Consider the following 14,654-nt stretch of genomic DNA (forward strand, 5'->3'; position numbering starts at 1 on the left):
GATATTTTATATTAAAATTAAACTTAATTAAATCAAGTTTGGGGGGCACGGTGGCTTAGTGGTTAGCACGTTTGCCTCACACCTCCAGGGTTGGGGTTCAATTCCCGCCTCCGCCTTGTGTGTGTGGAGTTTGCATATTCTCCCCGTGCCTCAGGGGTTTCCTCCAGGTACTCCGGTTTCCTCCCACGGTCCAAAGACATGCATGGTATGTTGATTGGCATCTCTGGAAAATTGTCCATAATGTGTGAGTGAATGAGAGTGTGTGTGCCCTGTGATGGGTTGGCACTCCATCCAGGGTGTATCCTGCCTTGATGCCCGATGACGCCTGAGATAGGCACAGGCTCCCCGTGACCCGAGAATTTCGGATAAGTGGTAGAAAATGAGTGAGAGTGAGTGAGTGAGTAAATCAAGTTTTTTAAATTTATGATATGCATAAAGTATAGTAATAATAAATATATAGTATATTTATAATATAGTAATTAATAACTAATAATGTGTACATCAATTAAAATATATGCTCAGTTACTTGAAATCATTTACGCATAAACACAAACAGAAATCAGAATATCTGTAAAATTTGATGTATAATACTAAATTGCCATTTTTAATACTTGGTTTGAGATCCTTTGGATTCAGTGAATGGCACTAAATGCTTTATTATTACTTTTAAACTCTAAGAGGCAAAATAATTTAGAACTATGCCTTTAGAAACAAATCTGTCCACATGGATACCTTAAATGGATACCTTAAATGCTAGGAGTAGAGAGTTACCAAGAATGAATTCTGATTTCTAAAAGATTTTTCCTAGGTGTATGGTAATAAAAAATTATGGATGTAAATTTGTGGCCAATCTAAACGATCAAATGGACTTATCTGTTCATACCTTATTATACAGATACATTTACAGCATTTGTTAGATCTCCTTACCCAGAGTGACTTCATTAATCAAATTTTTAGCCAAGGGGTCTAGTACATTGCATCTCTAGTGCTCCCTACATAAACAGAACAATTTTCCATACATACTGTATATGGACAGTTTTGCCATTGTCTCTTCAAACACACCTGTACAGTAGTAACACACACACACACACACACACACACACACACACACACACACACACACACACACACACACACACACACACACACACACAGACATACAAAAGCAAACTCACCAAGCAAAGTTCTCAGATTTTGGAACACTATACTAATACTTTACAATTTAAGTGCAATTTCATGCTTATCTCCCATTGTACCACATCCTAAAATTCTATTGGATCCCGACACAGGCTGGGAAGGCCTCTGAAGAATACTGAACTCGTTGTCATGTTCCTGAAATCAGTTTGAGGCTGCCTTTTTTATTTACTTTTTTGTGACATTGTATCATCATCCTACTGAAGGGATGCACATGGATAGAAACGATTCTCAGATAGGTTGTGGTGTTCAAATGATAATTCATTACCATTAGCAAGCCTAAAAGTGTCAAGAAAATAAGATAAAAGAAAACAATGTGTGTATATGTCAGTCAAAGTGACATCCAAACACCATGACTCAAGGTTTCTTGCAGAACCTTTTCCAGAGCATCACACTCTTCCCCCTATTGCATCCTAATGCTTTCTCTAAGCGATACACACACATGCCTATCCACATAATTCAGAAGAACATTTTATTCATCAGTCCATGCCAACTTCTTCCACTTTGGATACACAGCAGCATACACAGAAAGCTCTGATGCACTATGTGTTCTGACACCTTTCTATCATAGCCAGCATTAACTTTTCCTGTCATCTGTGATATAGTACAACTAGAATTTCTGCAAGATTGGGCAAGACGGGCTTGCCTTTCATGCATCAAGATAACAGTATGATCAAGCAACTTAAGTTAGGGTCACACTAATTCCTCCCTGTGCATTAGGGACTTGCTCTGGGTTCTCATGTTTCTTCCAAAGCCATGCGATGAAGGCTAATTAGCATCTCAAAATTTTCTGTAGTGTGTGAAGCAGTGTGTGAGTGTGTGTGCTGCCCTGGAACCCTATCAAGGGTGCCCCCACATTGTGCCCTGCTTGTAGGATAGGCTCCAAGTTCCTTATGACCCTGTGTATAGGATCATGATTACTGAAACTACTAGCATAAAAAAGATAAACATGTTATCATTGATTTTCCAAACACAATGATAGAATACTTTACCCTGAATGACTTCTAAGTTGCTAATTTTCCTCTGCTGTTTGAATTATGATGAATTGAACATGATGTTTGAATTATATATATATATATATATAGCCTGAGGTGAGACATCTGTGAGACATCTCTCTCTCTCTCTCTCTCTCTCTCTCTCTCTCTCTCTCTCTCTCTCTCACACACACACACACACACACACATATACATATATACATACATATATATATATATATATATATATATATATATAGAGAGAGAGAGAGAGAGAGAGAGAGAGAGAGAGGAAAAAGGATGTGAAAAGATGTGAAGTGAATGTTAGATGCAAGATTCTCATAGAGCCATAGCCCCAGACAACCCCCCACCCCACCCTGTCATCCATGCTGCGATTGGCTGTTCCTCTGAATCCCAGCAACAGCTCTATGCACTCCCCCTTTTGCCTCCACAAAAAGCTTGCTGCTGAATGAACTGAATCAGCTTCAGCCTGTCTTGAATTGAACAAGCTTTTTCATCTCTCTATCGTCCTTTTTTTCTGCCCTCTCTACATCTTTCACTTGCTGTTTCTCTTGCTCAATCTGATGAGCTGCCTCGTCATGCCATCCATTTATATCTCCAGCATTCCAAGCAAAGGGGGATAAGAACAGATCAGCCTGGACATCAAAAAGCAATAGATAATGCTGTCTGCAACAGCCACAGACTCCTGAGATGAGATTGTCTGCCATTTTTCCTGTTTCTTCTTTATCACTCAACCTTTCCCAAGGCAAAGGGAGTGAAAAAACACAACAGCATCGGCCATCATTTCTTGAGAGGAACTTTGGGATTCATTAGCCAAGTGCGGAAAGAATTTTGTAAATATTGCTTCTCTATTTTTCTGCACAGTTTTTCTTTTTCTCCTCCCTGTCTGCTGGCGAGGGAGCCGGTACATTTCTGCCAAGACGCCGCGTGCCGTACTCCGCGTGAAGAATGCCCAGGCGCGCCTGCCCAAGCCGTCGGAAGCGGCGCCCACGCCCGCCTCGGGACTCTACATGGAGCGCTCACAGAGTCGGATCAGTTTGTCAGCTTCATTTGAGGCTCTTGCGATCTACTTCCCCTGCATGAACTCCTTTGATGAGGATGATGGCGGTTAGTGTCTGTATGTGTGTGTATATGGGAAGGCAATTCACCTTGTGTGTGACTATGTGTGGTAATTTTAAACTTGAAACCACCTGGAATGCCAGTTATGATTCACAACATCATAGACAAATCTATGGTTAAAGTCCATGCCTTAATTAATCATTTAATCAATTAAAAATTAGTTAATCATGAAGCAGAAACAATAATACTTCTGGTGCATTCTTTTTAGATTATTTTAAAAATGTTTTAAGGCTTTCTAGCCTTTTTTCTTCTCTTTTAATGTTTGCTGAAGACCATGTCAGCACATCTCTCCAAACTCACCTTATTTTCAGTAAGACATGCTTGGATTCCTGGCTAATATTTAGCTTATGATGAGACGACACAATGTTGTCAAGTTGGCTCCATAAGCAAATTCAGTCTGCTCAGTGGACACACATGCAATAATTACATGTGATTTATGATTTCCATTTCTATTTTCTCTTTATTATTTTTAAAAATTAAGAAATATTACTGTGCTTGACATAATTGCACGTTTAACAGATACATTTATATTCACTTTTCATCCTAGCCCTTTCTTCCTTTCACATGCACAGTACCTTCTTGGCCTCAGTTTAAAGTACTGTGCAGAGAATGTAGCATAGAGAATTGAGACACCATGTCTAGCCAGCAATCATTTCTGATCTCTCTCTCTCAAAACAAACACACACACACACACACACACACACACACACACACACACACACACACACACACACACACACACACACACACAATCTGTCTCTCTTTAAGTGTATGTGCTAGACAACTTATATTTCACAAATGAGTTCAGCATATACATACATGTATCTTCTGAATGAACCGTTCACTGTTTGCATAAAGCTAGCAAATGGCAAATGCAGTTTTGAAATGAAAAAATGACATTAAGATATCTAATTTAATAATCACCTAAGATATATAATCTTAAAAAAACATAAATAATTGCATAAAAATCAATATATAGCAATTATTTCATAAAAACTTAAAAATGTAAAATATTTTCTGTAATAACATTGCTTAATTAACACTGGATATTCAGAAAAAATACAAATTGCAAAGATGGATTCTTTATATTATACTTTTGCCTTTTGCATACAGTATAAGGTGTTCAAAGGCACACTTAACATAATCTAATTCAATTCAATTCAATTCAATTCAAGTTTATTTGTATAGCGCTTTTTACAATAGACATTGTCTCAAAGCAGCTTTACAGAACATAAACATAGAGCAGAAGGTAAACATAATTAATGATAAAGGAAATAACGAATAATAAAAGAAATAAGAATTAGCAGAATAAAAATTCTAGATTATTATTAGATAATGTATATGTATAGTAAATTCCCAAAACATCCTAGAACTGGAAATCCATGGTAGCATTGTGGCACAGTGCCATTGTGTATATTTGGGATTCTTCTGGGTTCTACAGTTTCCTCCAACCTCTCAAAAGCTTGTTGGTAGATTGACTGACTATGCTAAATTGCCACTAGGTTTGAATAAGTAAGAGAATGTATTTGTATTTAGTGCTGTGAGATAAATAAACTAACTTTAATTTACATTTGTATGTTATCAAGTCTCATAGATTTTGTAGCACAAAACACCCCTATAAAATAACTCTTATAAAATCAACCAAGCCACAGTCTGCTGCTCAGTGGGACTGAGTGCCTGTGTGGTGACAGTCGCAGTAACCACGTTGTGTATGAATAAAGTGAAACAAGGACACAAAGGCAGACAGAAACAAGAGAGGTCAGTGTGATTGATAATAGGTAGTTTCTAGCCACCTAGAGATTGCAAAGGACATGCTGACACCCAGTTGGATGTCTTTGCATGTTTGTATGGTAATTTAGTGTCTGGCTGCTCAAGATTGTGAAAGATTACTGTGATGTACTCTCTGCAAAATAATATTTCCAACTTATACAGGTCAAATATCACTAAAAATGGCTTGAAGATCAAGTTCCATCAACAATAATAGACATAAATCATATCCAGGGAATCATGATTCAGTCTAGCAGTATAATGCCTGCTTACATGGGTGTATATTTGGTTTGAACTTTACGGGGGTGGAAGTGTTAATAGCTTCTCCATATTTTAAAAAATAGACAGACAGACAGACAGACAGACAGACAGACAGACAGACAGACAGATAGATAACCAAATAAAAAATTGGGAAATTAACAGTTCTGTTATACCTAAAGGGCCATGACATCTATTTAATTGCTTATCTACATGTTCATACATCTGTCTAATTTATCAATCAATAAGCATTTATGATGAAATGAGTGTTTCATTAAAGCAAATTACTCAGGGCACAATAATAGACCAAATGTATATTTGGTTTGAACTTGGTTTTGGTTACGGGGTGGAAATGTTAATAGCTTCTCCATATTTTAAAAAATAGATAGATAGATAGATAGATAGATAGATAGATAGATAGATAGATAGATAGATTTCATTTAAATGTAGCTAAAATAACAATAGCTAAAATAACAAGTTGGGTTAAACTTGATTAAGCACTGTAACATACAGGAAAAATAAAGGAAAAAAAAAAGTGGCACGACCCAGTTTCACTTGCTTGGTTTTAATTCTGTTTTTAGGTAGTGATGGCTTCAGGAGTCGGCAGGGACAAAATAATACATAAAAATCCCTCTAACTATAACTGACAAGAAAAGAAAGAAAAGAAAAGAAAAGTAAAGAAAAGAAAAATACATCTTTCTATCACTCCCTATTTAACCAAAAACAGCAAACAGAATAAAAAAATATATAAATAGACACAAAAGACACCCAAATATACAATCCATTTTTTTGGTGGGGTCTTTACCTACCCCATACCCAAACCACTATTACCACTACCAATACTTCAAATTCTATTCGAATTACATTTATATGTATAGCGCTTTTACAATTCACATTGTCTCAAAGCAGCTTTACAGAAGTGTAGAAACAGAAGAGAAAAAAAGTAAATATATATATACAGTACATATATACGTATATATTACATTATATATAAAATAACAATACTTCACCAACTATGGATTGGTTGCTCACAGAGGTGGGAAGTAACGGAGTAAAAATACTTTGTTACTGTACTTAAGTAAATTTTTCTTGTATCAGTACTTTACTCCACTATTTATTTTTCGGACAACTTTTTACTTTTACTCATTACATTTTTACACAAATATCTGTACTTTTTACTTCTTACATTTTCAAAACGGACTCGTTACTTTTAGTATTATTTCTTCTCATTGAGCGCTGTTTCCAGCCTATCATCCTATCATTGTACGGCTTTTTCACCATGTGACTGGTGTACTGTATTATTTACTGGCTATCAGACATAGACTAAGGATAGCGGAGCTAACAATGAGCAGCACGCCTACAAAAGGAATGGCTAATGTTAATTCAGAGGAAGTCACCGATGTTAAAATAACTAACAATGAGGACATTCCTGAACACACATGGCCATATATGAGGGAGATGTTTGAAATAATCCTGGCGAATGCATTGCGAATTGTGTCAACCAGGGGCGGTTCTAGACCTTTTTTAGGGTGGCTTCAGCCCCCTGTCTGTAATCTCAGCCACCCTAAAACTATAAGGATCATTTTTACTTTCATAAATAAACAATAAAAATTACGTTAAAATGCAGAATAGAAAAAGAAAATTATTTATCAGTTTGATCCAAAAGCGATTTTTTTTTACTTTGCTTTTACACGCGTGTTGTAGTCTTTCAAAATTGCGTCTTCAGCTGTCTGCTTAATTTGAACAGAAAAGCACAGGAACGCGCAGCGTGCACGCGCAGTCAGAGCTGGAGGCCTTTATCTATAACGTTAATCGGCGGAAAGATGCAATGACGGCAACCAAAAGGAGTGAAATTTCACTATTCTTTTTACCAGAGTTGTTACTCTTCTTGTTTTAAATTCTCACTGAGGGCTAAACCCCCCTAAAGATGAAATCCTAGAACCACGTGTCAACCCAAAAAACACGAAGTGCTTAATTTAATTAACATTAATTTTGTCATTTGTAAAACATCACAATAATTTTGAGTTGTTTTCAAGGACAGAGCTGGAATCTCCCTACAGTTTGGGATATGGCCTTGGTGATACACTTGGCATACATTATATTTCCAAAAGTATTGGGTCACCTGACCTTTCCTGCTATATGTGGTTGTTTTCTGATCTCATCCCTACTGAACACCTTTGGGATGAATGTGAACGCTGACTTCACCCTACCTCACCTACATCAGTGCCTGCCTTTCGTAACACTCTTGTGGCTGATGAACACAAATATCCAACAGCACACTCCAAAATTATATATATACACACACACACTATATATATATATATATAAACATGACATCCACTTACCAGCATGACACTAAACAGGTAGTAGTTACGGTGACTTTTCACTTAAGTACATGTCAGAGCCCATACTTCTTTACTTTAACTTGAGTAAAAGAGTGTAGTCACTACTTCTACTTTTACTGGAGTCTTTTAAAAACTGAGTATCTGTACTTCTACTTGAGTAAAGGATGTGTGTACTTTTGCCACCTCTGGTTGCTCAACGGGAAGATTTACTCATGGCTTACAAGGAGAAACTTACTGAGTTGCAGACCACTAACAACCGCTGAATGGTCCTGCCAGGCCGATATCTACCGCAATGACTCAATTGCACGCTCCTGATAACCCTGCTCACTGGAAAGGCACTCAACTGGGCATCAGCGGCCTTGGATGCGGACCATCGGGTACAAAATTCCTATTCATACTTTACCAGACTAATTTGAGTACCCAGCAGGTCGTGATGACATATAGTACAGCATCTACCAACCACACCATGCTCAGTTCCCCTCAAGATAAAGGATATGTACAACCAATCTTTTGGGTTAAGCTACATTACCCACCAGATTGTACCCTTTATCCTTCAGGTTAGTCTGGGCCATGTGTATGAACTCACATTTTTCTTCATGGAATCTCCTAAAATCCCATTATTCTCAGATTCCCATGATTCTCAAATTTTGTCAGTAAAAGCAAGAACTCATATCTGCTTCCACTGCCTCCACCTGCCAGTATACACCACATCCATAGAAAGCCCAAAATCATCTTAGACTGTCTGCTTTCCACCTGAATACCATGACCAGAGGGAAGAATTCAGCAAAGAGCGTGCCACCAGACTACCCTCTCTCCATCCATGGGACTGCGTCAATGAACTGTAATGCCTCCTGACCAAAGAGCAGAATATACTCACTCGATACCCACTCTCACAGCCTGAGACCCATGCTATTGGGGATAACACTGAGGAGGTATTGGCTGCGGGCTTTATACATCCCTCCTCTTCCCTGGCCGGCACAGGTTCCTTCTTTGAGGAAAAAAAGGATTGGGCCTCATGCTTTGCATTGACTGCCACAGACGCTGTCACTGTCAGATATACCTATGCCATCCCACTGGTTTACCAAGTGGTAGAACAGCCCCATGATGTGAATTTTCATGAAGCTAGACCTGAGTAGTGCTTATAAGCTGATGTGAATAAGGGAGGGGGATGAATGGAAAACATAATTTCTGATGGCCCAGGAAAATACAAGTACCTTGTAATGCCTTACGGACTGACCAGTGCGCTGGCAGTATTCCAGGTCTTCGTGAAAGAGATTTACAAGGACTTGCTTAATCAATGCATCACTGTTTACATTGGCAACATATTAATATATTCTTAGACTCTCAAAGACAAAGCTACCAAAGAAAGAACTGTGTTTGACCACCTGCCCAACACCAAATCTTCTTGAAAGCAGAAAAGTGTGAGTTCCATCAAAGCACCATAACCTTCCATGGATATGTGATCAGCAACCAGCAACTTCCTTCCAGCATCAAGGTGTTGCTAACTTCTACCAATGTTTTATAAGACACTACAGTTTGGTCACCTTTAACTGGCTTGCTCTGGGAAAGCCTAAAAAACTTGCCTAGACAGAAGCTCCCTAGAGGACCTTCAAGCACCTCAAACATTGCTTTACCCATTATATGCACCCAATCTATGTTGTGAAGGTTGATGCATCTAGCTGCAGCATTTGAGCAGTATTCTCTCAGGGCATGGAACCCCAGGAAAATATAAGACCTGCTGAAGCAGGTGTTATGTTGTGGGTACCCATGAACTGCTTTCCATCAAAGAGGTGCTGAACAAAGAGTTCTTCACGCGATTTAATTTTACAGTGTCCTACTGACCCAGATCCAAGAATGGAAAGGCGAAAAGGCTGATCTCTCCCGGAGATACGACCCTCACAACCAGCTTGAGGCCCCTGAACCCATTTTACTCCCCTCTGTTGTTTCCCCTGTATGCTGGGACAGTACATGTGAGTACATGTACAAGTTATTTCATTTTGAGTTTGTATCCTGGCTGCTAGATGGGAGTCTTCTTATCTCTGGACTAGTGACAGGAAATACTAGGTAGTGTAAATATAATATAGTTGCTTACAATGGAGGATGAAACAATTGTTCCAGTTCTCACCTTGGTGTACAAAGCTGAAATATGGCATCATTTTGGCTTTCGTTACAGACAAGGCACAAAAGAGATTGACAAAAGATATGCGTATGTGTAAAATATGCAATGTCAAATATTCGAAGAACACTACTAATCTGAGAGAGCACATAACAAGGCACCATTCTGATGTACCGCTAACAGAACAACACCAGCAAACAGCTAACATTCAAAGAGTGGATCCTCTTTAACTCACTCTGGAGCAAGCTCACATGTCAAAGTTACCACCAACCTCAATGCATGCAACCAAAATAACAGTAAATTCCTTATTTCATTTGCAAAGATATGCACCTTCTTAGTGTCATAGAGAATGAAGGCTTAAGTTATACGTTGAAAACCATCCGGACATTACAGACATCGCTGTGCCCAACTTGTACAAAGAGGTAAATGAGCGTACAAGAATCTCAGAGCTAGGCTGAGAGAGTTGCGCTGACATGTGATGCTTGGACATCACGAGCAACTGAATCATTTATAATGATAACAGTGCATTACACAACGACTGAGTGGAATCTGGTCTTGTGTATGCTACAGACAAGACTGATACATGACAGCCACACGGGATAACACTGCAGAATTTCAAAAGGAACTCGTCAAAGAATGGGGTGGCTGTCGACTAGAAACCTACATCTCAATCTCCCTTGTAGAAAACTCATTCCCAAGTATATAGCCCAGTCAACTACCACCTTCAACTATGACCCAATTATCACAGCTCTCCATCCTTCCATGCCTTCCTTCTCAAATTCTTCACCACTCCCAAAAATGTTTGTTGAATTTTTGCTGTTTTTGGATTGTGTTTTCGAACGTGTTTGCTACACTATCTATTTTGCCTTTTGTTTGCTCTGTGTATTCTTTTTGGTGTGATCAACATTTTATTATTCAGTTTTAATATAAGATGTACAGTTCACCACATATTCAGTAATAATTGTGTATTTAAGTGTATATATATATATATATATATATATATATATATATATATATATATATATATATATATATATACATACAAACATCATTTTTAAAACTATATACAATTGTCAAAGCCTTGAAACAAAAATAAACTACATACGACAGATACAATGACATTAGATTTGTTGTTAAGTCCCTTTTAGGATATATGCTAGCCCTAAGGTAAAATAGGCGATTTCATAAGTGCAGCAATGACCGAAATGTCCACAGTTGAGCTTCGTGCTTTGTGGATGATAGCCACTGATCTCTCTATAAGGACAATAGCTCTGAAATAATTATACAATTACATTGATGAGTCATCATGAAATAAGCGATTTAGGGACTGGAAACTCCAAAACATCCCCAAGAAATACCACTTGATACCAAAGCTTACAGATATCTGGGCAATACAAGAAAATATGAAAGTTCGTGCCAACGATATTCAGATTACATTTTGGAAACTATGGGGTATCTGTAAGCTGCATTTTAAAACGTCTGTATGGAGAAAGGTAAAACTTTTGAACAAACTTGAAGTGAATCAGCTGGTGTCCAGGATTCTTTGAGGAGAAAAACACATTATTCCATACATTGTCTCAGGCCAGTTCCATATCTCTCTCCTTAAGTTCATTATTCCATGATTCAATCACTCCCAAAGTTTTGGCTTTATCACACCTTGAAATTAATTGCACATATACTCTAGATACCAGTCCAGTGTATGACGTTCCTGGAATAAACCACATATTCAGTGGGTGAACATCTAGGGGAGAATCGCAGGGAACCCAATGATCTTTGATTGCTGATCTCAGTCGCAAGTACAAAAAATGGGAAATCCCAGGAAGAGAGTACCTTACTTCGAGGTCCTGAAATGAGTATAACCCATTTTCTCCATATAAGTCTCCATATAAGCAGAATGTAAACTTCCCTAGAGGCCCAGCTCGTGTAGACATATGGGCCAGAATTCTGCAAATTATTGTAATTATAATAAATGGGGGAATGATCACTAAGATTACTTTTACATACCCATGTATCTTATATGCTGTTTTAGGTTTAATTCCAGCAAATAACTGATCTTCAATTCTATGAAGTTTTATAATTTCACATTCTATCCAGCGCCAGCCAAGGTAGTACAGAGTCTTTTTCACACCAGGCTATGAGCGATTTTACCTGAAAGGTCCAATAATACAATTTGAAATCAGGGAGCGCCAGACCACCAGAAAATTTTATCCGCTGAAGAGTACTTAGAGGACTATGTTTTTTTTTTTTTTTTACCATATTTTACTGATCTGATCTAGTGTTCCATTGAATCTCACTTTCAGAGTTGATAGATATATCAGGAACGGATGTAATCCCCTGTTCATAAACTGCCTTCTTACATTGTCAAATATTCTCTTCAGAGCTATTTCATTGCTAAAGTCAGAAAAATAAGCAGCTTGGATGTGCCATGGATTATTTCCGACTGAGGTGCTCTGGCTCTATCATGGATTCTTTCCCTATCCTGATATCTAAGGAGCCAAAACATGAGTGTTCAAGGGTGATTTGTCTTGTCCCAACTGTCATAAATGCAGTGAGCCCACTGGATTTCTACTGTATGTTTCCACCGTCTCGGAGGGAAGGGATCCACCTCGGTAAATGCTCTAGGAGAAACAATGGAATTTTCGCCCTCCGCTGTCTCAGGTAGGCCTGTGTAGGTAGGAGCCGGATATATAACATTTTCGCAAACGGTCCTCCATTCCGACTAATTTGTACTGGAGCTTCATTATCTCTTGCTGTTTTAACCTCCTGTTTAGTTTGTCATGGCGGGTACTGTCCTGTCATAGTTTGTTAATTGAGTGGATCATTCAATCATGCTCTTTAGAGCTTGGATTTCTCCAGAGAGTAGCTCCTCCATCACTTTTCTCTTCCAAACCTCTCTTCTTGATTTTACAAGGCCGTTAAAATGGTGGACTTAGCGGAGTCTTCTTCTGGCCCATCTCTACATCCCTTTTTTGTTGTTGTGTCATCTCCGGGCAGTTTATTCTTTGCAGATTTTGATCCAGACATTTTCAGGAATACTTCAATGTAAAGTGATCTGGATTAATTTTTGAATGTAAGAATATTATCCCAGAAATTTGGACTTTCGAGATGCTCATTTCGAGGCATGCATTGCGCATACCCAGCCACCAGAAGTCACTGCTAAAACTGTGTATGGATAATACACCTCCCATTCTTGGTGGTTTATTACACCTATATTGTTAGTTAATGATGAATATATTTGTTGTGGTTCTTTTTCATAAGCCACTATTATCATATTTGCATAAATACTTTTTTGCAATTGACATTTGCTGCTTGCCTTCTTACAGCTAATGTGGAATGGAATGTCTGCAACTTGAACACTTGTCAAGTTGGACTTCCAAAGTTCCAAAGAAGGAAAAGTTTGTTTTCAATTTGCAACAGATACAAGTTCAATGTTCATAACATTTTTGCAAACACACTGTTATCTCCAACTGGCAGTGTCAGTTATTCTGAGCTAAATGAACATTACTAAGTAAAGGTGTACACACAATGAGCACTTTATTAGTAACAGTTGTACACATTCTGTACTCATTCCTGCAATTTTAATGAGACAATCATGTGGCAGCAGTGCAATGCATAAAATTATGCATATACGAGCCAACAGCTTTGTGTAATGTTTCTTGATGCCAGACAGGTATGATACAAGAATTTCTATAACTGCTGATATCCTGGGATTTTTATGCACACCAGTTTACATATACTTATATAAGAAATAAAAAACATTCAATGAGCAGAGTTCTGAGATGAGATGACCAGATGAGTTCAACCTGGCAGAAGTGAGTGTATATTGGAATATCACATACAAAAGACTATTGCTTCAACTAAAGTGAACCACTATTGCACATTTAATACATAATGAAACATTTATTATTACTGAAAAATATATATTGTTTCTTATTTGATTATTTTTGCAACTCAAACTGTTAGTTTTAATCAAATCAAAGATCAGTAAAAAGATCAAAAAATCAGAAAATCAGTAACTTTGCCAAGCACCGTTGACCTGAAGAATTTGCACACATTATTTCTTGTCTACATCTACTTTAAACCTCAATGACAAAATGGCACAAGAGCTAAAATAGTCTGGCTATATTAATATTAGAAAAAATTTATATGCAGTCAACTATAAATAGGTCAACACCTTATTCCTTGTACCCAATTATAGTGGAGACACTGCCTGTCCATTTTTATCCTTGTACTCTTTTTCCTAAATTCTGCTGTTTTACTGTTAAGCCAAAATGAATAATGGAAAATTCAATTATTGTGATTTTTTTTAGATACATATTTAATGTCTTAATTTTCATGACATTTGCAACTACATACAAGGTATAATAACTTTAATATTAAAATATGTATTCAATTATGTATAACTACACAACCTAATAACAATAGGGTGATCATTTATTCATTTATACATTCATTTTTCACTGCTTTTCCTGGTCACGTTGGAAGAACAATCTCCTCAGCTCCTCATGTGGAAGTCCAAAATACCCAATTGAATGTCAATTCAGTTTATTTGTATAGTGCTTTTAACAATGCAGATTGTTACAAAGCAGCTTTACAAAAGTGCAGAAAACAGAAAATATTTTTTCTGCATTTAAATTATACTGTTTATTATTTTCTCTTTTTGGGTAATATTTTTTGTCGCTTTCGTTTCTTAAATTCTTTACTTTTCTATCGCAGTTAATTTTATTCCTTTTTTTTGGGAGATAAAATCTTCTTTGCAAAATAGCTCAAGCTCAGTCAGATTTTTAATATTCTGCTCTGTTTCAAGTCAAAGGTACGTAAGCATTAAGTATGGCAAACTTTCAGCTTGTCTAGTGTGTG

The 14,654-nt window shown here is 37.5% G+C and overlaps 1 protein-coding gene across 1 annotated transcript in view; it reads left to right on the top strand.

Annotated features, from left to right (window-relative positions):
• The first annotated feature begins 2,611 nt into the window (after positions 1-2,611).
• rims4 (regulating synaptic membrane exocytosis 4) overlaps positions 2,612-14,654 on the top strand; it is a 40,073-nt gene continuing 28,030 nt past the window's right edge. Inside the window, exon 1 of the mRNA XM_027147152.2 lies at positions 2,612-3,296. Within this exon, the coding sequence (XP_027002953.1) occupies positions 3,200-3,296 (97 nt within the window). The 5' untranslated portion in view covers positions 2,612-3,199. The remainder of the gene's footprint in view (positions 3,297-14,654) is intronic.

The sequence above is a fragment of the Tachysurus fulvidraco genome, chromosome 5 (genome assembly GCF_022655615.1).
Source record: "Tachysurus fulvidraco isolate hzauxx_2018 chromosome 5, HZAU_PFXX_2.0, whole genome shotgun sequence".
NCBI classification, from domain to species: domain Eukaryota; kingdom Metazoa; phylum Chordata; class Actinopteri; order Siluriformes; family Bagridae; genus Tachysurus; species Tachysurus fulvidraco.